Raw genomic sequence first — 26,173 nt, 5'->3', positions numbered from 1 at the left:
AATCACTTTCGACTATTAAAAAGGGCACTAGCCTTTCAATTTCCAATCGAATGAGCCTGTTTTGAAGTTTCTACGACAACGCCTTCTATAAAAACCTTATATGCCCCCAGGGCATAACTTAGAACCCTTGTCCTGAGGGTTGTGGGAGAGTGTCCACCTCAAAAATATATTTTCAATCTGGAAATCAACTACGCTGAACAAAAATGGCTATCTAAAAACTTTGATTGGATGTGTTTTGGGGAATGATGGGCGTGGGGGGAGGGGCTAGTTGCCCTACAATCATTTTTTATTATTAAAAAGGGCACTATCCCTTTGGATTTCCAATCGAATGAGCCTTTTTTGAAGTTTCTACGACAACGCCTTCTATAAAAACCTTATATGCCCTCAGGTCATATCTTAAAACCCTTGCCCTGAAGGTTGTGGGGGAGTGTCCTCCTCATAAACATATTTTCTATCTGCAAATCAACTACGCTGAACAAAATGGCTATCTAAAAATTTTGATTGGATGTGTTTGGGGAAATGAGGGATCTGGGAGGGGCTAGTTTCCCTACAATCACTTTCGAAAATTAAACAGGTCACAAGCTCTTTAATTCCCAATCGAATGAGCCTGTTTTGAAGTTTCTACGACATCGCCGTATATAAAACCTTGTATGCCCCATGAGTATAACTTGGAACCCTTGCCCTGAGAGTTGAGGAGGTGTGTCCTCCTATGAAACACAGTTTATATCTGGAAATCAACTACGTTGAACAAAATGGCTATCTGAAAATTTTGATTGGATGTGTTTGGGGATGGGTGTGGAAGGGGGGGGGAAGGGGGCTAGTTACACTCCAATCACTTTCGACTACTAAAAAGGGCACTAGCCCTTTAATTTCCAATCGAATGAACCTTTTTTGAAGCTTCTACGACAATACCTTGTATAAAAACCTTCTATGCCCCAAGGGCATAACTTAAAACCATTGCACTGACGGTTGTGGGGGAGTGTCCTCCTCAAAAATATATTTTCTATCTGGAAATCAACTACGCTGAACAAAATGGCTATCTGAAATTTTTATTGGATGTGTTTGGGGAACTAATGGGCTTGGGTGGGGGGAGGGGGGCTAGGGACACGCCAGTCACTTTTGGCTATTAAAAAGTGCACTAGCTTTTTAATTTCCAATCGAATGAGCCTGTTTGGAAGTTTTTACGACAACGACTTCTATAAGAACCATATATGCACGCAGGGCATAGCTTAAAACCCTTGTCCTGAGGGTTGTGGGAGAGTGTCCTCCTCAAAAATATATTTTCAATCTGGAAATCAACTATGTTGAACAAAAATGGCTATCTCAAAATTTTGATTGGATGTGTTTCGGGGAATGATGGGCGTAGGGGGGACTAGTTGCCCTCCAGTCACTTTTGACTATTAAAATGGCACTATCCCTTTGGATTTCCAATCGAATGAGCCTTTTTTGAAGTTTCTATGACAACGCGCTCAATAAAAACCTTATATGCCCCCAGGGCATAACTTAAAACCCTTGCCCTGAGGGTTGTGGGGGATTGTCCTCCTCAAAAACATGTTTCCTATCTGAAAATCAACTACGCTGAACAAAATGGATATCTTCAAATTTTGTTTGGATGTGTGTGGGCGACTGCGGGGCGTGGGGGGGGGATAGTTGCCCTCCAATGACTTACAACTATTAAAAAAGGCACTAGCCCTTTTAATTTCCAATCGAATGAGCCTTTTTTGAAGTTTCTACAACAAACCCTTCTATAAAAACCTTATAAGCCCCCATGACATATCTTAAACCCTTGCCCCGAAGGTTCTGGGGGAGTGTCCTCCTTAAAAACGTATTTTCTATCTGGAAATCATTTAAACTTAACAAAATAGCTATCTCAAAAGTTTGTTTTGATGTGTTGGGGGAAATGATGGGCGCGGGGGGGGGGCCTAGTTGCACTCCAATCACTTTTGACTATTAAAAGGGCACTATCCCTTTGAATTTCCAATCGAATGAGCGTTTTTTGAAGTTTCTATGACACCGCCTTCAATAAAAACCTTATATGCCCCCAGGGCATAACTTAAAACCCTTGCCCTGAGGGTTGTGGGGGATTGTCCTCCTCAAAAACATGTTTTCTATCTGGAAATCAACTACGCTAAACAAAATGGCTATCTCAAAATTTTGATTGGATGTGTTTGGGGCAATGATGGGCGTGGGGGGGGGATAGTTGCCCTCCAATCACTTACGATTATTAAAAAGGGCACTATCCCTTTGAATTTCCAATCGAATGAGCCTTTTTTGAAGTTTCTACAACAACGCCTTCTATAAAAACATTATACGCCCCCAGGGCATATCTTAAAACCCTTGCCCTGAAGGTTCTGGGGGAGTGTCCTCCTCAAAAACGTATTTTCTATCTGGAAATCAATTAAGCTGAACAAAATGGCTATCTCAAAATTTTGATTGGATGTGTTTGGGGAAATGATGGGCGTGGGGGGGGGCCTAGTTGCACTCCAATCACTTTCGACTATTACAAAGGGCACTAGCCCTCGGTATTTCCAATCGAATGAGCCTTTTCTGAAGTTTCTAAGACACCGCCTTCTATAAAAACCTTATATGCTCCCAGGGCATAACTTAAACCCCTTGCCCTAAGGGTTATGTGGGATTGTCCTCCTCAAACACATATTTCCAGTGTGGAAATCAATTACGCTGAAAAAAATAGCTATCTCAAAATTTTTATTGGATGTGTTATGGGTAATGATGGGTGTGGGGGGGGGGGCTAGTTGCCCTCCGATCATTTTTGACATTTAAAAAGGGCACTAGCCCTTTGAATTTCCAATTGAATGTGCCTGTTTTGAAGTTTCTACGACAACGCCTTCAATAAAACCTTATGTGCCCCAAGGGCATAACTCAAAACTCTTGCCCTGAGGGTTGTGGGGGAGTGTCCTCCTCAAAAACATATTTTCTATTTGGAAATCAACTACACTGAACAAACTGGCTATCTCAAAAGTTTGATTGGATGTGTTTAAGGAAATGATGGGCGTGGGGTGGGGGTAGTTGCCCTCCAATCACTTTCGACTATTAAAAAGGGTACTAGCCCTTCAATTTCCAATCGAATGAGCCTGTTTTGGAGTTTCTACTACAACGCTTTCTATATAAAGAACCTTATATGCCCCCAGGGCATAAGTTAGAACCCTTGTCCTGAGGGTTGTGGGAGTGTCCTCCTCAAAAATATATTTTCAATCTGGAAATCAACTATGCTGAACAAACATGGCTATCTCAAAATTTTGATTGGATGTGTTTGGGGGAATGATGGGCGTAGGGGGGGGGGGGGCTAGTTGCCCTCCAATCACTTTTGACTATTAAAAGGGCACTATCCCTTTGGATTTCCAATCAAATGAGCCTTTTTTGAAGTTTCTGCGCCAACACCTTCTATAAAAACCTTATATGCCCCCAGGGCATAACTTAAAACCTTTGCCCTGAGGGCTGTGGGGCAGTGTCCTCCTCAAAAATATATTTTCTATGTGGAAATCAACTACGTTGAACAAAATGGCTATCTGAAAATTTTGATTGGATGTGTTTGGGGAAGTGATGGGCGTGGGGGGGGGGAAGGGGGCTAGTTACACATCCAATCACTTTCGACTATTAAAAAGGGCACTAGCCCTTTAATTTCCAATCGAATGAGCCTGTTTTGAAGTTTCTACGACAACGCCTTCTATAAAAACCTTATATGCCCCAAGGGCATAACTTAAAACCCTTGCCCTGAGGGTTGTGGGGGAGTGTCCTCTTTAAAAATATTTTTTCTATCTGGAAATCAACTACACTGAACAAAATGGCTATCTGAAATTTTTATTGGATGTGTTTGGGGAAATGATGGGCGTGAGGGGGGGGGGAGGGGCTAGTTGCACTCCAATCACTTTTGAATATTATAAAGGGCACAAGCCCTTTAATTTCCAATCGAATGAGCCTATTTTGAAGTTTCTACGACAACGCCTTCAATAAAAACCTTGTACGCCCCCAAGACAAAACTTAAAACCCTTGTCCTGGGGGCTGTGGGTGATTTTCCTCCTCAAGAACTTGTTTTCTTTCAGAAAATCAACTACACTGCACAAATTGGTTATCTGTAAATTTAACTGGGCGGTTTTGGGGAAATTATGGGAGTGGGGGGGCGGCTGGTTGCCCTCCAATCACTTTAGACTATTAAAAAGGGCACTAACTTTTTGAATTTCCAATCGAATGAGCCTTTTTTGAAGTTTCTACGACAACGCCTTCTATAAAAACCTTATTTGCGCCCAGAGTATAACTTAAAACCCTTGCCCTGAGGTTTGTGGGGGAGTGTCCTCCTAAAAAATATATTTTCTATCAGGAAATCAACTACGCTTAACAAATTGGCTATCTTAAAATTTTGATTGGATGTGTTTGGGGAAATGATGGGCGTGGGGGGGGAGGGTGTCTAGTTACACTCCAATCACTTTCGACTATTAAAAGGGCACTAGCCCGTTGATTTCCAATCGATTGAGCCTTTTTTGAAGTTTCCACGACAATACCTTCTATAAAAACCTCGTATGCCCCTAGGGCATAATTTAACACCCTGGCCCTTAGGTTTCTAGGGGAGTGTCCTCCTCAGAAATATATTTTCTATCTGGAAGTCAACTTCGCTGAACAAAAGAACTGCCTCAAAATTTTGATTGGATGTGTTTGAGGGAATGGTGGGCGTGGGGGAGGCTAGTTGCCCTCCAATCATTTTCGACTATTAAAAAGGGCGCTAGAACTCTCAATTTCCAATCGAATGATCCCCCTTTGAAGTTTCTACGACGACCCCTTCCATAGGAAGTGCCTCTGGGAAAAAAAAATAAAAAAATAATAAATAATAAAACATTGGAGCCATATGGCCTTTACTATAGGCAACGCTACAGCGTTGCCTCTGATCAATTTCTTTGAAATTAACATATAAAAAAGACATGGAAAATCGTATTAATTTATAAGATATTACATACAGCATTGGTTTTTACGAGCATTATACAATTTTCTTCAGTGCCAGCCACTACGATTTCCTTCAATATATTTTCTATTATTTTATATTTCTGGGACAATTTACTATTTCAGCCAGCTAAAGGAGGCTGTTTGTCTGATTGCTTTTGTAATAATTTCTCTTTAGCTTAACTCTATTATAGTAGCAAATTTGTATGGAACACTATAATCTTACAATCAATAATCTTATGAGATTATAAAATTAGAATCTTGCCTAATCTTTTATTTGGTTTTTATAAGGGAGTTTCTTAGCCAAAGAAATTCGTATAAGAGGACATTTAAAAAATAATAAAATATTTTATTTTAGTCCAATTTCCAGCAATTTTCTTGTAAACTAACAAAATATAAAAACAAACTGAATACAGTGTTTGAAACACTTTACACATAGCTAATACTCCGTGAAAATAAATCATATATAAAAAAGAAAGAAACAAACCAGAAACTGACATTCCAGAAAGATAATAGCACTATATCAGTCCATATAATAACAGAAACAAAGGAAAAGAAAAACAAATATATTAAAACACAGACTTTCAGAGATGGCAAATCTGAAACTACCCACAACCGTAGCTACTAAAAACATCACCTAACAAAAGCAACGTAATTAAATATTAATAGTCGTAACAATCCAAAAATTACTGAAAAGAACTCGCAGAAGCACGTAATTTGTAGCAAAAAACAATTGTAGAAACTCCTTCTCCATCCGTTATCATTCATGATGAATTGCAGTACCACAAGTCTACCTTGTTGCGCATGCGTCGATGATTCAAAACGGAGACTTTGCAATTAAATCATTTTTTTTATGGTAAAAATCTCTTTCATAAAGCTGAATCTATTCTTTGTCAGCATGCAAGTTAATTTGGTAAATAATTTGGTTAATTTGGTTAATTTAGTTAATTTGGTAAATAATTTGGTTAATTTGGTAAGTTAATTTGGTTAATTTAGTTAATTTGGTAAATAATATTAATCATTTTCGTCATTAAAATAAAAAATGTGATCATGAGCTGATGACGATTGTAGCATAGATTGTTTTCATGTAATGGAGTTGTATTTCTTCGATGTTTTCAATGTCCTAATAAATTTAAAATGACGTCTTTCTTTACCTTCACTAAATTCAAAACGTTTTGTCTTATGCTTTATAATTACTTTCTATGCATGCCTCCTATTTTTTTGGGAATTTTTAATGAGTTTTTTTTTATCATTATAAAATTCAAAAACGTTTGTCAGTATTTTCCATAAGTGTATATTCTTTTTTCATCACACTGCAAGCCTCAAGTTTACGTGCGCCTTAGCGCTAATAAAATATAATTAGTCTTCATATGCAAATAGTTTAAAAATACAAATTTATTTTCGCATCTTTTGTTTGTATTTGAATAGAAGTAATCTGATTTTTTCTTTAAAATGAATTCACTAGGCACCCCTATATTCACATTTTAAATGTGGAGTCTCAAGATATCAGTAACAGACTTTTTATCAACAGTTTTACATTACAACAGCACGACAAGGCAAGGGCACCCTCAGAAGAGGACGAGGGAGCAACTTCCCTCCCCTTGGATCAAAAATAAATATCAACTGCAAAATATTAATGAGTGTGACACTTTTCTGGCAAAGGGATCTTTTTTTAAAAGCGTTCCCACTTGGCAAATTGTTGAATCGCATTGACGAATTCCCATGGCTCTCTTGAAATCATGTCACCAAGAACAATGTCAATCATAAGATCAACGGAAGCCAATATATGTGTATTGTTGCATATTCACTCGGGAAATACTGTTCGTAGGTGTGAATCTTCTTTAAAAGCTATAATTTTATTTTTATAATCTAACATATTAGAAGGCTAAGGCTATTCAAAAGTGTTCAGAAAGACTCCCCAAAAATGCTCAGAAAGTTCCCCGAAAGGAAAATATACTGTCAGTATTACGGACACACAAACCGTCAGCAAAACACATGCTCATTCAACGCTAAATACTGCTTACTGAATTACTGGCACGAGGGATTAAGTTTCCTGGTTACAATCCCAAGCAAGATAAAAATATCTGATAAATTTCATATTCAATGCACTAGCGTAGAATTAGCAGAGCGTGATGCCTGATTAAATTTACTTTGCAGGCACACTCCCTTTCCCGAGAATAAGCCAAAACGGTTTCATTGTCGATCTAATTGAGAAATATACGAGTATCGGGAAGTCCTTGGCAATGAAGGACCTCAATACACAAAAACAAAATGAAAAATAAACATTGGTTCATCTAGAAATGAAGCCAGAAAAAAGGTCAAAAACTTTTTTTTTTCGAAGCAGCGGGAAATCTAAAGGGCCAAGGGATTCCTAATAAACAAACAAGTTTTTTTGGTTCGAGGCAAAAGTCCACCATAAATGGACTAAAAAATTAATTTTCCGATCAATTTGGAACCTCTGCAAAAGATTTCGCAAAGGAGAACCCAATTAAAAAAAAAAAAAATAGAAAAAATTATTGGTTTGCCGGAATTGGAACCCAAATTTTTTTAGATTCAGTAAAAAACTTACGTCTATAGACCATAGATCAAGGGCACTCCCATGCCGAGAAAAAAAATTCTTCGCTCAAAATGGGTCATAACATTTTCGATCAGCCAAGACCAAGGATTAAAAGATTCATGACGTATAAATTATGCCCATAATTTGTGTTGTGTGTGTTAACATGCCCATAAATTGTGTGTTTCTTAGCACCTTGAAAATTTATTTACAAGTTAGTGGGCTAGACGAACCCCAATACAGAACAGTCTATTTGAAAATAATCTTCACTGTATCGATGCAAGACACCAGAAAATGGATTAAACTTTCTTTTGTCTCTAAATGGCTTGACAATTACAGAGTATATAAACAGGGCAGATGGTACCTTAACAAGACCACAAACTTTGGAAACATATCGGGTTGTATTTATTTTGGCCCTACAAAATTTGCTTCTTAAGACAAAAAAAAAACTCTTTATAAATAACCTAGATATGCAATTATTTAAACTCACTAACAGTTACAATAAAAAGAACGCGAAAAAAAAAATATTTTAGTAGAATGTTGGATTAATATAAGTCGATTTTCAACAGTGTCTACAGAATGGGGCGTTAGGACGACTTCAGCTTCACAGAAGACCGAAAACCATATAGATTTTCAAATCGTATGATGAAAAATTCCCTCCCTCATCTAAATAGAAATTTATATAACAAATATTAATAAAAAATTATCGCATGAGGCTATGATTTATCGTATATTTTGACTGGATATCCAAATTTTCTCTAAAATTTTAATTATAGTCTAACATACTAGTTCTTCAGCCAAAAATTGAAAAAAATAAAACTACAAAAAAAATAATAAATAAAAACATAATAAACTACTTCAATTGGAAATAAACAGATATTAATATAAAAAATAGCATATGTTCCCAAAAATTTTTCAAAGAAAAGTAAATAGCGATAATACACTTTAAAACGAGCAGAAATAGTCAGACATTAGGTGGCACATGATACGAACATAATTTAAAACTGGATAATCAAACCAAACTGAAAAATACTATTTACTTTGAATGAACATATGGAACCTAAAATGTACCAAAATCAAAATGAATAATCACGCCAAACCTAAAACAAACAGAAATCATCAGAAATAAGGATGGGCCTACTGCCTCCTAAAACCCCCCTAAGACTAGACATTTATTTGCCCCTTACTGAAAACAAAAATGTATTTTAAATAGCTTAGGCATCAGCTTATATGCTTGTTATTCAAACAGAATCCAAAGGAAAAATTTTGAAAAAAGGTGTCCTTTTAGAAATAATAAAAGCAAATTGAAAGATGCGAATGTATTTATTCCAGGGAATATTTTTTCTTTCTTCTAGCCTTTATAATTACAGTCATTTTCTTATTAATATTGCTGATCTTTTGAAAAATAAAAAAGCCCTCTGCTCAAAATACTCAAACCCGGGGGTTTGAGGGAGCGGTAGCTCTACTCTTATTTGTAAACCTTGATTAGCATTGCTATTTTCGTTTTTGTCAATATTATGGCAAATGAAAAACAAATTTCGGGGAGAAAATTGTTTTCAGCAAAAAACGATTGACACTCTAACCTTTAGAGGGGCTTAGGGGGTAGTAGCCCCGTTCTAATTCTAGGTAATTTTTGTTCGTCTGAAGTTTGACTTGCTAATATATTTTATCCCCTGTTCATTTAGGTTTCATTTATTAATCTATAGTTATATCTGTTAATTTAAGTTTGGCTTAACTATGAATTTTAGTTCTGTTAGTTTCCAGTTTAATTTATTTTTCATTTAAATTTCCTTTTTTTCTGAGCCTGACTTATTCTTTGACTCCATTTTCGCTCATTTTATGTTTTAATATCGCTCTTAACAATTTTCTAAAAAACTCATTTTTTTTTAAGTTTTAAAAAATGAATCGTATCAAAAATTTATTATAAAACAGTGCCATTTTAGCTTTAGCACAGTTATATTTCGTCATGAAAAACTTTAGCTGCATCTATCATTTTACTATCAAGAAAAATTTTTCCGTGTTTAAGCAGTTCACTGGTCTCAAGCATTGAGTCTTTGTTGCTGTCAGCCAGTCGCAAAAGATTCATAGCATCTAGCTTTGACCGTCTTGGGTTCCTTGGATCCAAATAAGCCTGTTAATAAATCAAGGATTAGTAATAAGAAATTACCGTCTAATCAAATAGTTGGCAGTAACGGACTGCAAGTAAGGAGCGACTCAGCTCAATACTAACAAAAACTGTAAAAACGGAATTTTGATAACAATGGACACACCAAAAGAACTGGCTTGTTATCCAAATTCCAAATATATAAAATTCCTTAAGTTTAATGTTACTAATCAAAAGCTACGAGCCTGAAAAAATTTGGCTGATTTTCGAAAAGGGTGGAAACACCCCAAAAGTTAAGGGATCTTAATGAAAATCACACCATCAGATTCAAAATATCAGAGAACCACACTGTAGTGGTTTCAAGCTACTATCTATAAAAATCAGGGTATTGGGAGAGGGATCAGTCGAACAACAATTGAAAGTTCAAGTACACTTTTCCTGTGACCAAAAGATTGGAGGGCAACTAACCCCCCTCCCACGCCTTTTTCACCCAAAGATATCCAATCAAAGTTTTGAGATAACCACTTGATGTTACAAAGTTAAATGGTCCAAAAACTATGCCTTTGGGGATGACATGACCCTCTAAGTCCCTGGAAAAAGGGCTGTAAGTTACGCAATTTGCCAATTATTCACATATAGTATTTGTTATTGGGAAACAAACGGAATTTTCTTAGAGATTTTTTTTTTTTGCGGGAGGGATTTCCACGGTGAGAACTTTTTGTGGAAAGGAAATTTCCCGGGGGAATTTTACAAGGTAGTTTTAGACGGGTGGGGGGGGGATAGAAGGGAATTTTCTGGTATGATTTGAAAAACAGTCAGAAATTAAATAAAAAAAATAAAAGTTTTCAACTGAAAGTAAGGAGCAACATTAAAACTTAAAACGAACAGAAATTATTCCATATTTGAGGGGGGTTACCCCTTCCTCAATTCCTCACTCTTTTCGCTAAAGCTTGACTTTTTGTCAAATTTCTTTAAGAAAGACTGCTCAAACACAAGGGCCATTGGATTTGAACGAGAAGCATTTCTAAAGAACTTTAAGACTTTACCGAAAAGATCGAGGAATTGAGGGCAAGGCAGCTCCATTCATATACGGAACAATGTATGTTCTTTTTAGGTTTTAATGTTGCTCCTTCCTATCAGATGGATTTTTTTTTTTAAATTATATCTATGCAGGAGTCAATGCATTGCTATTTCACTAAAACAATTAGTAGCTTCTGGGACATTTACTCAAAAATTCGTTTCATAAAATGGATAATACCAACTTCGTCATAACGTTACCGGCAGGGGTGTCAAATATGGGGGACGGGAGGAAACCCCCGGTGCTTTCAACCCGGTGGTAAAGAAATTCGAGGCTAATTTTTTTTTTGCTTTTTAGTTAAATGGGCTGACGAAAAAAAATGACGTAAAACCAATGAAGTAAGATCAATCTCTGTCGGTAAAAAAGAAAAAAAGAATTAACCTTTATAGTAATATTGCCCAAATCAGTCGGTAAAAACAACCAGCCAATCGGTAAACTTTATTGCCCCCCTCTGCACATATTTTGGCTAGTGACACCTCTCGTTACCGAGATAGGCAGAGTAATGTTGGAAATTATATCATATAATTTTTCTAAATTAATTAAAATGTTTTATGGTATCAAAATGAAAATGACTGAGTAGTTTATCTATTTTGTTAGTTAAAGATTAAAAAACGGTAGACTCAGCACCGGTAGTAGAAACAGAGAAGAAAAAAGTATGAGCATGATATAACAGCCAAAACTAGCACAACAGCCCTGTGATACTAAAAAAATGTAAGGCCACTCTTCAACTTATGCATAAACAGAAAGAAAAAATTCTACAAAAACAAACAAGGCAATATTATTACGCGACAATACGATTCTAAAAAACAAATAAAAAAACCTGGCGTTTTCTGAAAGACTTATCTGTGGAAAAGATTTCTTCGGTATTTTTTTCCGTGATAAAAGAGATTTGTGCCATTTCCAGCAGCGGCACTGGAAAGAAACATTAAAGGCACGTTACCGAGCACCAATACAAATCTATTTCCAACAAATATCAGTGAAATCTTGAAGCAAAAAAAATGTTGCTAGCTAAGTTTGTTACTCAATTTTGATTGTGATTATAAAGAAAGATATGTTTTCACTATAGAAGTAAAGAGCGACGCTAAAGTTTAAACCGAACAAAAATTACCTTAATACAAGGTAATTTCTAATACAATACCTAAATACAAGGGGCTACCACCCCATCCAACTTTTCTATTTACACCGAAGTTGAAACTATGCTTTAGCGAAAACAAAACACAATTTCCAAATTAATTTTCTTACTTTAATTTGCATTATATTACATTATTTAATTTTTAATTTTATTACAATGCTCAGAGAACATAGGTGCTCATTTAAGTGGTTTTGGCTGAATAAAAGATTTTCTACGTGACTGAAATAACAAAATTTTCACTCCGAACATTCTGAGAAAACAAGGTCTGTTTAAATTTAAGTTTTAAGCTTTAAAATTGTTCTTTAAAGATAATACCTCTTTAAAGATTAAAGATATTTTCAGTCTACTCTTAATTTTCTTAAAATAACCAAATTGAAAACAAAGTGTGCTTACGATTGAAACACACAGCCACAGTGGCGGGTACATATACTGCGTGGGATATCTCGAGCAGAATCACTATTTCAACAGTTTTGGTCTTTTGACATTTGGTCCAAAATGGGCACAACATCGGGACTTGGTACAAAAATGGTAAAAATATCCATATTTGTGGGTTAATACTATAATAACCAAAGCATTATGAGATCCTGTTTCAATGAACCACCCTATTCCTATTTTCTACTTGGAGGAGTAAACTTTTGTATCGAGTAAGCAAGTTATAAATTATTTGGAAAAAAAAATAGGATTTTAGAAAACGAATAATATTAAAAAGGGGAATAGGTAGCGTTTTCAGGAACGGCAAATATTGGTAAGGATTTTGTTTTATGTATCTTTATACATTACTATTACTACTACCATTAGAATAGACAAAATCAGCTACAGCCACGTTAAACTCCTACAGTTTGACCCCCCCCCCCAAAAAGGTGCATTACTGAAAAATTTCTTGTGTGTGTGAGGGGAATTTAAGGTATATTATTTTCTAATTTTTAACAAAAGCGGAGGTTTTTAGACATTACCCAATCTAGAGTGGATACCCCCAATCCCACACAGGTAAGAATGTAAGTAGTATGTCAATGAACGCCCATTACAGAGTATCTATAAGGTAATTCCAATGGCCGATTTTCTTTGCAGAGAGGGGGAGGCCTCAAATCTGATTCTTAAGCTCAAATTTACAGACTTTTTAAAGGAGTTTCTTCAGTACAAAATGGAGGGCAAAAAATTTACCCATAGTCATTTACCTTAGGGAGTTTATGTTTGTACTGAGGATGGAAGATAGGTGTTGAAGTGTGTGTGTCTGGGAATAAAGTCCCCTATTATTATAAAAACAATTTAAGCGTAAAATAAGATTTTTTAACTGTTTTTTAGTTGATGTTGACATTCATATCCTACCATATTTGTTAAAAGAAAGGAACAAGAAGAAGACTAAACTTACAGTAAGCTCGCCCCTGTCAATAGTATCCGACTCGTCCTTATCTGCTATTGAAAACTCCTTCTTTAAGCTGTTTTTGTTTTGGAATCTTTGAAGCTCATATTCCGAAAAGTAGTCTTGGACACTAATTGTACGAGAAGTGACAAAAGTGAATTCCTCCCACCGCAGAAAACCATCCGAATCATTGTCTAAAATAATAAAGAATTTAATATCAAAAGCTCTAAATTTAAAAAAACGGTATATTTTATCATGAAAACATACATATGACATAAACATACTAGTGTCCCAAACATATGGGAAACTAGCAAGAGTGAAAGCAATTTCCCAAAATTTTTGGGAAATTTTAGCACTTACTTGCTAAAATCACTGATTTTAGCAAGAGTGAAATCGGCCAAAAGTGACCAATGGGTCACCCGTGTATGTACATCTTAAGTGGTACCACTTTATCTTTATCTGGTACCCATTTTATCTTTGGCCAAAGAATCAAAATTACGATTACTCAAAATTTCTTTTAGCATTGAATTCATTTTAATTTTGGATGGCTGACGTGTTTCTCTAAAATAAAGGATGTACTGAGATTGAAAGAATAGTTTTAAACAGTTGTTTACCTAATTGTAGAATAACATTGTCGACACGATCTAAAAGGGTTGCAACACTGGACTCGGGGTGGAGAAAACTAAGAAATTCATCCAAATCCAAGGAGCTTATATTACTTCTTGCTGCTTCTGACCATTGAGCTTTATTCCATGCCAATTGTTCTAAAAATAAAATCTTGTATAATTAGATCTTGAAGATAAACAAATTATTTAATAGATTATTATTTCATTCTCAGTAAAAATAAAAATCCACTAATAAAAGGTAACAATTGTCTCTGTTAAATATATATATATATATATATATATATATATATATATATATATATATATATATATATATATATATATATATATATATATATATATATATATATATATATATATATATATATATATATATATTTAAAAGTTAAGAATCGAAAGGAGGAAAAACTGCATCCCTTATTGACAGCAGCATAAGTATGCACTTGAATGAGGAAAAACAACCTAAGACCAGCTCAGTATTCATTAAACAGCCAACAGCGGTCAAGTTTTAGATTTAAAAAAAAACAAAAACAAAATTTGAATCAAAGAAAACATAACACCCATACAAAAACAAAACAACATTTCATTAGGTATAACATGCATCAGTTTTTGTCCGGTCTGTCGAGAGAACAGTGAAAATTTATTGCTTTTTTCTTGTTGATTGTATGGACATGGAGGTTTGAGAAAGGAAATATTTAGGTTTTGGGAAACAAAATTATTATAACTAAAATTGCTGTAGGTAGATCTGTGAGGGTATGGCACATCGATAATTTTTTTGGAATATATATTCTTTTATTAGTTTTTTTTTTTGTGTGTGCATGTATGTTCAGTTTGCCATAACAAGTTTTTTTTACAGCAAATAAATAGTAATTCATACCATAATACGTAAGACATAGAAATACTCAGTATGTGTTGGGGACTGCCCCTTCTTTAATCTTACGGTCTTTAACCTAACAGAAAAAGGGAGAATAAAAAAATGAGACACATCACTGCTTCCCGCATAGAAAAGTGATTTTCCATGTTGGTCAAGATGGGGGACTGTAATTCCCTTATACGGGGTTTCAGCTGCGAATATTCCAATGCTACATTTTTATTTCGCCCTGACATCATTTTTGTTAGTTTCAGTCTATATTTCGACATTCCCATAAACTTGATTCCACAATAATTTTTTACTATTAAGATTAACGAAACAATAGCTACTATTCTCGAATCAGCTTTAAATTCAGACTTTTTTTCAATTGATTTTTTTTTCAAAACACATCTTGAGATTTTCGGCTACTATGGGCTGAACTTCGTTTTTTATTAGGAACGGTGCATGCCGCAATCATGATTAAGGTTTTCTCCCAAATGACATGGAGATTTAACTGTTGTGTTTTATGTAGCCCATTTGTCAAACAGTTCGTGGTAACGAACTGTAAGTAAAACTATAAATTATTCCGTATAAGAAAGGGGCTGTCACCTCCTCAACGCCTCGCTCTTTACGCTAAAGTTAGACTCTTTCTCACAACTCTGTTCTTTAAAACAATAAAAAAACAAAGAGCGAGGCACTGAAAAGGGGACAGCCCCTTTCATATACGAAATAATTTCTGTTCGTTTTAAGTTTTAATGTCGCTCCTTACTTTCAGTTCAAAAGACTTGTTTTGTTTTTATTTAATTCATAAAAAATCGGAATGGGATAAAAAGTAGTTTTTGCGATACTACACGAATAGAAAAGCTTATTGGTGCGCATTTGCCTTAAACAACCAAATTTTCTATTCAAATGTTTAGAAAAGGCAAAACGCAAATAAAACACATGCAATTTCCCATTTACTACATTTGTTGCACATAAAAATGCTTCCAGCAAAGAACCACGAAGTTTTAGCGCTAACAGCAGGGAATAGAGGAGGAAGGCTCTTTCATAGTCAGAACAATTCCTGTTTTAATTTTCAATGTCACTTTTAATTTAATTTAATAAAAAAACGAGTTTTTTCAACTGAAAGTAAGGACCAACATAAAAGCTTAAAGCGAACAGGAGTTATTATGTGTATGAATAGGGTTGCCCCCTCCTCAACACCTCGCTCTTCCCGCTAAAGTTTTTCAGTACTTTTAAAAAAGTTTCTTATTGTTCTAATTAAGCAACCCCCTTCGTGGACGTAACAATTTCTGTTCGTTTTATGTTTTAATGGTGCCCCTTACTTTCAGTTGAAAAAAACTTTTAAATAATTCCAGAAAATCTGGCTCAACCTCCACGGAGAAATCCCGCTCCTCACGGAAATATGCTCTAGATAATTCAATCCTGGGGAAAATTTACCCCGGACAATTACCCTTAATATCTCCACGCCTAAAATTGAGACGAAAAAGAGAAAGCAAGACCTATAAAACGTATTTCTTACAGGAATTCTGGCAAATTCCCTCAGTGTAAAATTTCCCCTGAAAAGTTCACCCCCTGGAAATTTCCCCCGTGGAATACCCCACCAGCAGAAAATTCGCTCCATACGAAAATGTATGCATACTTCCCAATGTGTAAACAATGGGCAAATTTTATAACTTAAACGATTTTGGGAAAAAAGGGACGGGGAAAGAGGCCTAGTTGCCCTCCAATCTTTTTGGTCCCTTAAAAGGGGCGCTAGAACTTTTAATTTCCATTCGAATGAGCCCTCTCCCGATATTCTAGGACCACTGGGTCGATAAAATCACCCCTGGAAAAACAAAAACAAATAAACACGCATCTGTCATCTTTTTTCTGGCAAAAAATACAAAATTCCACTGTTTTTCAGATAGGAGGTTGAAACCTCTACAACAAGATTCTCTGATACGCTAAATCTGATGGTGTGATTCCCATTAAGATTCTTCGACTTTTTGGGGGTGTTTTCCCCCTTTTTCAAACACCCGGCCAACTTTGGCAGGTTCATAGTCTTTGATGAGTAACACTAAGCTTAATGAAACTTATATATTTGGAATCCACATAATAAGCCGATTCTTTTGATATGTCTATTGGTTTCAAAATTTAATTTTTTAGAGTTTCAGTTACTATTGAGCCGCATCGCTCCTTACTTACACTTCGTTACCACAAACTGTTTGATTTTATTTGGTACAAGTAAAGAGCAATCTTTAAAACTCAAAAAAGGATAAAATGGCGAATAACCAGTATTTTTAGCGTCTTAATATGTTATACCTTTAATTTTCCGGGATAAACTCTTCCTTGCTCTTAGTAATTTGTCATCTTTATAGCCATTGTGGGTTAAAAACCATGATGTATATTCATTCCAATCAACGCGACCTGTTGAAAAAAGAAGATAAGACGTTGTTGAAAAGAAGTTAAAACGAAGAAATGAAGATGAGAAGATAGAAGAAGAAGTTGAAAAGAAGATAAGAAGAAATGACGCTTTTGAATACTTATTCTCCTGCAAAAACTGGAAAATATTTCCAGTATGTGGAGATGATTAGCTATCAGGTGAACTTGACCACAATAAACTTTCAAATGGGGATAAATCCATTTATTTAGACAGTGAAAAAACAGGTACAAAAGTCCAGATATTTCGATCACATATACAGCGACCGTTTTATTATTCTATTATTTTAGTATTTCTACTGAAGAAGGTCGCTGTATATGTGATCGAAATATCTGGACTTTAGTACCTGTTTTTTTCACTGTCTAAATAAATGGATTTATCCCAATTTGAAATGTATTTGTTCGAAGAAAAGCGGCAGTGTGGTCTAAGAAAACAACACCAAATTAAAGGTGTTACGTCGAAAAGAACTTGACCACCCATACGCTACTAGTGAACGTGACCAGATTTGGCTAGGAATAGGAAACGCACGTATTCGAAATTGAGTGGCAACTGTACGAAGGGACACGCAGCGTAATTAATACGAACACAAAATAGCCATACTTTCTGGGAAACATCTGCCAAAACAAAGGAAAAGACGGAAAAAAAAATCCAATCGCAAGTGCCGTGATCGTACCAAGACTGAGCATTAATGTTTATGGTAACTTTCGCCATTCTGAAAAAGTCTCCTTCTTGAACGAAAAATAGAGGGAGAAAGTTGAGCAGAATATTTTGCAACATTGCCAATTTTACGAGGTTTAACATAGCAGCAGTTTGCAACAAGTTACCCTAAGTGCGTTGAAAAAGGATAAACAATGTGAAGAGAAACATTTTTTCTTGCTCTCATTCTGTTATTAAGCAGTTACTAAGAAGCAAAACTACACAGCAAAGTTCACCATAGTCATAAATTAAAGAGACAACGGAAAATGATGAAATGAGCATAAAAATAAATAAAGAAACATAAGCATGGGATACAAAGTACATTGTAAAGCTTAATGAACTTGCAATCAAAAGAACTATAGCTCCTAATTTTGATGCATTTAAACTCTAAGTATTATCATCACCTTGTTATTACTTCTAAAGTTATGAACAGAAAAAGGGAGTATGCTAATTTAACTTAGATTGTAGACACGATACCGAGGCTTCTTTTTTTTACCCCCTACACTCCTCTCAGTGACGACAACTTTCACAAAAAAAATTACTTTTAACCTTAAATACCACCTACACCCCTTTTTAAAAATATTTTAAATGCCAAAGCGTGTTAGAACGAGTCCGTATTCCATAGTATGACAATGGAGTCTTGTTTTTAATCTAACTAAATTCAATTGGTCTTATTCTTCATCATTGGTTGTCAACATGGACCATGAACAACCTTAACGATGGTTTTTCTTTTTTTAATATTGGCCAACTTTATAGATTGCTACTCAGTGAAATCAGGGCACCAGTTCAATCGGTATAGTCAACATGATCAAGACATCATCTGTCAGCTAATCAGAAATTAAAATTATTCCAGATGGCGTCAAAAGTATTGACAAAAATTCAACTTACTACAACAATATATGTTGTCTGAGTTTCACATTAAATTTTTTTTTAAATATTATGAAAAAAAGCAAAAAAATGCTGGTTAAAATTGCTGGATTTTCAAAATTGCTGGATCGTCAAAGCAATAATCAGTGAAAATTTATTGGATGAAGGTCTTCACACTACAGATTAGGGGAAGCCTTCTTACAAACTTCTTACAAATTTTTTATCGGTCAAAACAGTCTCTGTTTCTGCCACAATGTAACCAGCCTGTTCAAAATTGTTGCTATTGGCTTCATTACAACTGAGTGTCTCTCCATTAACAATTTACCCCCAAGTCTAACGCGGAGCTTCTTCTAAAAGAAAACGCATAACCATTTCTTCCTCTGACTCAGTCTGCCCACCTCAAAGAGGCTTACAATGCCATTTAGCCATTATTTGATGCATTGAAATTTGATGATCATGGACGGGAAATATCCTTGTCATCTCTGCTTTTGCGACAGCAAAGACAACAAAGTGCAGTGCAGCACGCGTGGCTGGCCAAATAGGATTTAGTTTTCTATAAAAGAAACAGAATCAGATGGGAATCGTTGGTAGATACTAGAAGGAGCTAAGCAGCTTTTGTCTTAAACAAAATAGCTTACCATCACGAGGAGACCGATCAATTTTGGTAAAAAGAAAGACATTGTCTTTCATTGCAGCTCGTATATGATCATGAACTTTTTGAGAAATCCATTTTTCCATTTCTTCGAGTGACCAAAGATGGTCGTTGTCTACATCCACTCTGAAAAAATATGCGCAGTTAATTTTTTACAAGACTACCATATATAGTTTTGACTCTGTTTAGCAAAGTATATCATAGGTAGCGCAATAGCGCTACCTAAGCAAAGACCAACAATGCTTCAATGTATTACTTATATTTATTTTTTCCCTCACGCCACTTGGCATGAAAGTTATTGTAGCAACTATGGAGGGGGCTCATTCGATTGGAAATTGAAAGATTTAGTGCTGTTTTCAAGAGTTAAAAGTGTTGAAGGCCAGACCCCTCACACAGCCCTTTTAGCTGCCCTCGCCCTAAAGACACCCAATTAAACTTTTGAGATGGCCATTTTGTTCAAAATAGTTTTGAACAAAATAGATTTTGTTCAAGGCTCAGCAACTATACCTCTAGGGGCGATATGACCCCACTCAGCCCTTGAAACAAGAGTTCTAAGTTGTGCAAGTTGCCTATTGTTAACATATAGATTTTGTTAACAGGAAAAGGGGGCATTTTTAATCCTGAGTCTTCAAAAAAGCCAATGATATTAAGCTGATACTTTCAGAAAATGCTGAGGGGGATGTTAAACTAATTCGAAACACACTAAGTGCATGCAGGTTGCCAAAAGAGCGTATCAGCATTATCTCAGGAATGGCTTATGATATGAAACTGAAACTTACAGGGCATGATGAGGCGGATGTTGAAATAAGCAAAAGAAACTATATGCATACTAATGCTACTACTACTACTACTATGACTGCTACAACAACTACTACTGCGACTATTACTACCATGTGTACAACTACTACGACTACTACAACTATGGCTAGTGCTATTATTACTACTATGACTGCTAAAGCTACGACTACTACTATTAAAGCTACTGCGATTACTGCTACGACTACTACGACTACCACTTCCACTGTTACGACTACTACTACTGCGACTGCTGCTAATACTTTGACTATTATTACTACGACTACTATTACCAAGACTAATACTACAACATCTATTACTATAGCAACGACTACTACTAACGCATGTCTACTATTCAAATTGTTAATTTTCGACTGTTACAGCTATGACTGCTACTACTACGACGAATAATAATACAGCTATTGAACCAAATAAAAAAAAAAAAAAAAATTCAAAAAAAAAAAAAAAATATTAAAAAAAAAAAAATGGTGGATCCAGGTTGCCAAAATGACAAATGGAATATCTCTCACAAGGCTCTCAAATGGCTCTCACAAGCGTGTCCACGCAATATCCCAGGAACACATAAGGGTATTACGTTTGAACTTTCAGGGCATATTCCAGAGGATGTTAAACCAAATCAAAAGACACTGTGCACCCAAGGTTGCTTCTAGGGCGTATCTGCGATACTTAAGGAGCGGCTAAGTTTATGAAGTTGCAACATTCAGGACATATTGAGCTAAATCAAAAGAAAGTATGTGCATTCAGGATTGTCAAAAGGTTGTTTCTGCGATATCTCACAAACGGGTAAGGGAACTAAGTTGAAACTTTCAGGGCATGTTGGGGGGGGGGATGGTCGTTTGATATTTGTCTATATTCAAGGTGTTTACACGATGGCTGCCAAAATGCCTTCAGTCCTATAGAAGCCGAAAGATTATGTAGATTTTCAATTTATTCGTTTGAATAGTATTCCTGGTACCCATCCATCTAAAGTTCTGTAGCACAATTATTATTAAAATTTACAGCAAAATTTTAGTACCCAGAACATAAATAGCAACCCCAAATCTGGATTCTTAGGGAGAAAAGCCATACAAACCTTAAAAAGTATATGTTTTATTAATTGATAAAAAAATATGTCAATTAAAAACGAAGATAAAATAACAAAAAAAAGAAATTTCTGCAAAAGTAGGTTTTCCAAAAAAGCAAAGAGCTGCATTAAGCCAAGACTAGCAGTGTATTTCAGTAATAAGATTCAGTATTAAGTCAAATAGTTATTCAGGCATAAAAGGAACATAAATCACTATCAATAAATAAATTCAATCTAAAAACGAACGAAAATTACAATAACAATCAAGTCAGACCTTAAATTAACAGAAGCTATCACAAACAGGAATAGGGTAACGGCGCCTACCATACCTTCTAAAGACAAGAACGTGTGCACAATGAGGCACATGTGGAAACCGAGTGACTTCAGTCATTTTTTGTCTGTTAGTAACTTAAATAAAGTTTAAATAGACAGACATACATCTGTTACACTTCAATGGTTCATACCAACTATAGATATTTCGACCTTTTTAGTGTTCGAGAACACTAAAAATTTTTCCTCCTTCGTTTTATTATATCGTTCAAAATAAGTGGTAGAGTTCTGCTTCCGTAAAATAAGTTCTGCTTCATTTTAAGAATATTGAAGTCATAAAATCGTCTATACTGCGTGACATAATCAACCTAGCAATAAATGTAAAGATCAGTCATATTTATCTAAGGGGTCAGCATGAAACGAACAGCTAGACTAATTAATTTAACTACATTGAGTAAAGACCAAGTTTGAAAATCAAAGGCGACGCTACAGCGCAAAGGCTATACGGCTCCATTGTTTTATTATTTATTTATTTTTTTCCCAAGAGGCACTTCATATGGAAGAGGTGTTCTTATAAACTTCGGGTGGGGCTCATTCGATTGAAAATCGAAAGTTGTAGTGCCCTTTTTAAGAGCCAAAATGATCGGAGGGCAAATAGCCCCTCCCCCTCCGGCCATTTTCCCCCAAATGCATCCGAATTTTTTTTATAGCCATTTTGTCAAAAATAGTTCAGATAACAAAACTCCGATGTTTAACCAAACACAACCCCCCAGGGCCCGGGGACAGGCGTTGAAAGTTATGCCCTGGGGGCATATATGGTTCTTATGGAAGGTATACTCGTATAATCTTCAGAGAAGGCTCATTTGATTGGAAGATTCTAGTTCACTTTTTAAAGAGTCAAATCCCCTTTTAACAGTAGCCACAGTAGCCCCCCAACGCCCTTTTCTCCCCAAACCCATCCGATAAAAATTTTGAGATACCGTAGTCGTTTTGTTAAAAATATTTCAAACACTAGATAACAAAAACTTCAGGGTCAATACAAGCCCCCAGAGCCCCGGGGCAAGTGTTTTGAGTTATGCCCTGGGGGCATACAAGGTTCTTATGCAATAGTTGGTCGTATAAACTTCAGAGGTGGCTCATTTGATGGGAAACTGAAAGTTCTAGTTGCATTTTTGCAAATCAAAAAGGATCAGAGGGCATTTACCCCCCCCCCCTTCACATACACACATATGCATGCCCTTGTTTCTCCAAATGTATCTGATCCATATTTTGAGATTGTCAGTTTGTTTGATATACTAACAAAAACTTTGGGGTCAACATAACTCTCCCCCTCCAGAGCCAGGGGAAGGGTTGTAACTTATGTCCTTGGGGCATACAACTTTTGATGGAAGAAGTGGTCGCATAAGCCTTGGAGGGGACTCGAATGATTAGAGATTGAAAGTTCTAATTCTCTTTTTGAGAGTCAAAAGTGATCCAATGGCAACCAGCCCCCCTCCCAACCTTCTTTTCCCCAAATGCCTCCGATCAAATTTTTTATATAGCCACTTTGTTCAAAACAGACCAACGATCACATAAAAAAAACTCCAGGGATAACCCAGCCTCCCAGAACCTGGGGACAAGTGTTGTAAATTATGCCCTGAGGGCATATAAGGTTTTTAAGGAAGGGACGGTCGTATAAACGTCGAAGGGGGCTCATTAAATTGTCAATCAGAATTTATAAACCCCTTTTTAAGAGTCAAGAGTGATCAGAGGGCAACTAGCCCCCACTTTTAGGCCCCTTTTTCCCCAAATGCATCTAACCAAAATTTTGAGATAGCCATTTTGTTCAAAATAGTTTAAAAATCAAGTAATAAAAACTCAAGGGTTGACACCACCCCCCCCCCCCCAGGCCCCCTGTGAAGTGTTGTAAGTTATATCCTGGGGACAGATAAGGTTTTATGCAAGGGATGGTCGTATAATGTTTTAGAGGTAATTACTTGGTGAGAAAAAAAAAAGAAAAAGAAAAAAAAAAGAAAAAAAAGGAGAGCGAGAGAAAAAGAAAAGGACTGTCACCCTAATCCAGTAATTGAGATAAATATGCACTTGAACGAGGTTTTAACTTTACTCATCTATCCAATTACCTAGGACAAAACAGTATAACCAAACCGTCAACCAAATCGAAATGTCCAAATCCATGCAAAGTCATCATTAATAAATGCAAGCCATTGTTAATTTGCAAGCAAAAGCACCTTAAATCTAACGAAATATTTCCAAGTAGTACCTTTCATTAGGGCTCATCAGAAGAAATACCACCTGCCTTGACGGGTTTCGACGCTTTACATTCTTTACCCGGCACAGTGGAGCCTCTACCATAAGATCTGTATGGTATCCCTATGTTAGGTAAAACTTGTGAAATACATGCACACTAGTAAAACTATTCAAAACATACATATAAAATGAGATTGGTTCTTTCCTTAGTGAAATCCCATAGGTTAAAGAAAGCAAAGACAATTCTGGAACAAATAAAGACTGTTTTGGACGTGTATAATAAAACAAAGTGTTTTATTGGCAGCTAGAAATCATTACAGATTTAAAGTCCTTCCAGCTGGTTTCAAAACAATTTACAAATTCAAAATTCCAAAAGAGAAAATTGAAAGAGAAATTATATTAAAATATCATTCAGTATTTCTTTATAATTTTTTTGTATATTTACCTAAAAGTTCATGATACAGAAAACTAAATTTTTTAAATTGCCAACTAATTTTATTGGCAGAAAAACCTCTTAAGATCAGTTTTTGGCTAAGCCTTTTACACCTATTTTTAAAATCTGCGTAATTACTGCAAATCGGAGGGCATCTACCCCTTCCCCCCAGACACCCTCTTTTCCTTAAATGCACCCGATCAATTTCAGATAGGCATTTTCTTTGAAATAGCCCAACGATCAGATAAAAGAACTTCGGCATCAAAATACCCCCCGCCCAGAAATTGGGGGAACTAAGGGTTGTAACTTGTACCCCGGGGCATATATGGTTTTATCAAAGAGGTGGTCGTATAAACTTCGGAGGGAGAGTGTTCGTTTAAGATTCAAAAGTGAATGGAGGGCATCTACCCCCCTCCCCTCACACACATCCTCTTTTCTCAAACGCATTTAATCAAAATTTTAGGAATAGCCATTTCGGATACGTAACTTTTTTCGCTTAAATTCTTTGTTCTTACACCATATAAAATGGTAAAGGTCGAAAAACGATAATTAATTTCTTAAATGATCTTAAAAGACTCAAATGACTTGAAACCGGAAGTTCTAGATCCCTTTTTGAGAGTCGAAAGTAATCTGATGGCAACTAGCGCCCCCCCCACACCAACCGTCTTTTCCCCAAATGTGTCCGATCAAATTTTGAGATTTTCATACAGTCCAAAATTGACCAATGATCATATAGCAAAAGCTCAGAGGTTTATGCAACACCCCAGAACCCGGGGGCAAGTGTTGTAAATTATGCCCCGAAGCATATAATGTTATTTGTGGAAGGAATGATCGCATAAACTTTATCGGGGGCTCATTCTATTGGAAATTGTAATTTCAAGTTCCCTTTTTAAGAGTCAAAAGGGACCGAGGTGCAACTAGCCCTTCTACCCTTTACCCCAAATTCATCAGATCGAATTTCTGAGATAGCCGTTTTGTTAAAATAAGTTGTAAGATCGAATAACAAAAACTACAGGGTCAACACAACCCCGAAGAGCCCTGGGGCAAGTGTTGTAGGTAATGTCCTCGGGGCAAATGTTGTATGTTATATCCTGGGGGCATATAAGGTTCTCATGCGAGGGTTTTGAAAATAGTTCAAAGGTCAGATAAGTTCAAACCCACCCCTACTCAAAAAACTTATGAACACTGTTTCATTCCAAAACTTAAGGGACCTGACCCCTGGCCTTCACTGCATGCCTCTCCCCCGAAAAAAAATCGTTAACAATATTTTATTCCAAAATCATGGCAATTCACCACTGGCCATCCATGGCTCGACCCCCCCCCCCAAAAGAAAAACAACTCATGAACGATATTTTATTCCAAAAATCATGGGAGCTGACCCCTGGTCATCCCTCCAAGCCCCCCACCCAAAAATTTATTAACGATATTCTATTCCCAAAATTACGGGAATTCCGTTTATTAGATCTTTCCAAAACTGTTCAAGACACCTATATTCTTCACTACAAAAAAGAGTTTGACTACTGCCCGTCTCCTAACGGTAAGAGAATGAGTATTTGGCGCTTTACTAAAACAACGAATATTTTTCGTTTGTAATTATTACAAAATTGACAATAAAATGAAAATTGCAGTGAAACCAGACTAGAATCCACTAATAGGCCCACTCGGCCCTATGGTTTTCACTATTCTCGAAGTTTGGGGATTTCCCTGAAAATCTTGCAAAAACAGAGCGGCCAAAAACTTGGACCTAGAAGTGTCAAAGCATTAAATCCGGCCCTGAGTGAAATAAAATCTTGAGCTAGTGAACTTTCAGCAATTAATATTATTATATATAGGATGTTCAGTTTAATTTATAACTCGTACCAGTTCAAATTTCTCCAAAAAAAATTTGGAATTTCTCCAAAAACAAATTTCTCCAAAAACACTGAAGTGTAATTACAGTCTCTTCATTTGCTTAAAAATATCGGTGATTTACAAAGAATATAGTCAACGACAAAGCGCTGAAAAATGAGAGATGTGTTACCAAAATCATATAAGTGTGATTAGGAAGGAAAAG

At 35.9% G+C, this 26,173-nt stretch overlaps 1 protein-coding gene across 1 annotated transcript in view; it reads right to left on the bottom strand.

The window, feature by feature from the left end:
• Positions 1-5,303: 5,303 nt before the first annotated feature.
• The window catches only part of myd (stromal cell derived factor mayday), a 29,495-nt gene continuing 8,625 nt past the window's right edge, over positions 5,304-26,173 (bottom strand). The window contains exons 2-6 of the mRNA XM_089094649.1: positions 19,278-19,417; positions 16,959-17,063; positions 13,793-13,942; positions 13,188-13,372; positions 5,304-9,635 (exon numbers count right to left, since the gene is read on the bottom strand). Coding sequence (XP_088950775.1) covers positions 9,459-9,635; positions 13,188-13,372; positions 13,793-13,942; positions 16,959-17,063; positions 19,278-19,417 — 757 coding nt within the window. The 3' untranslated portion in view covers positions 5,304-9,458. The remainder of the gene's footprint in view (positions 9,636-13,187; positions 13,373-13,792; positions 13,943-16,958; positions 17,064-19,277; positions 19,418-26,173) is intronic.

The sequence above is a fragment of the Artemia sp. Qi Xiang Cuo genome, chromosome 9 (genome assembly GCF_049724085.1).
Source record: "Artemia sp. Qi Xiang Cuo chromosome 9, ASM4972408v1, whole genome shotgun sequence".
Classification (NCBI taxonomy): Eukaryota; Metazoa; Arthropoda; class Branchiopoda; order Anostraca; family Artemiidae; genus Artemia; species Artemia sp. Qi Xiang Cuo.
Note: the sequence above shows the minus strand (reverse complement) of the source record. Positions and strands in the feature narration are given on the sequence as shown.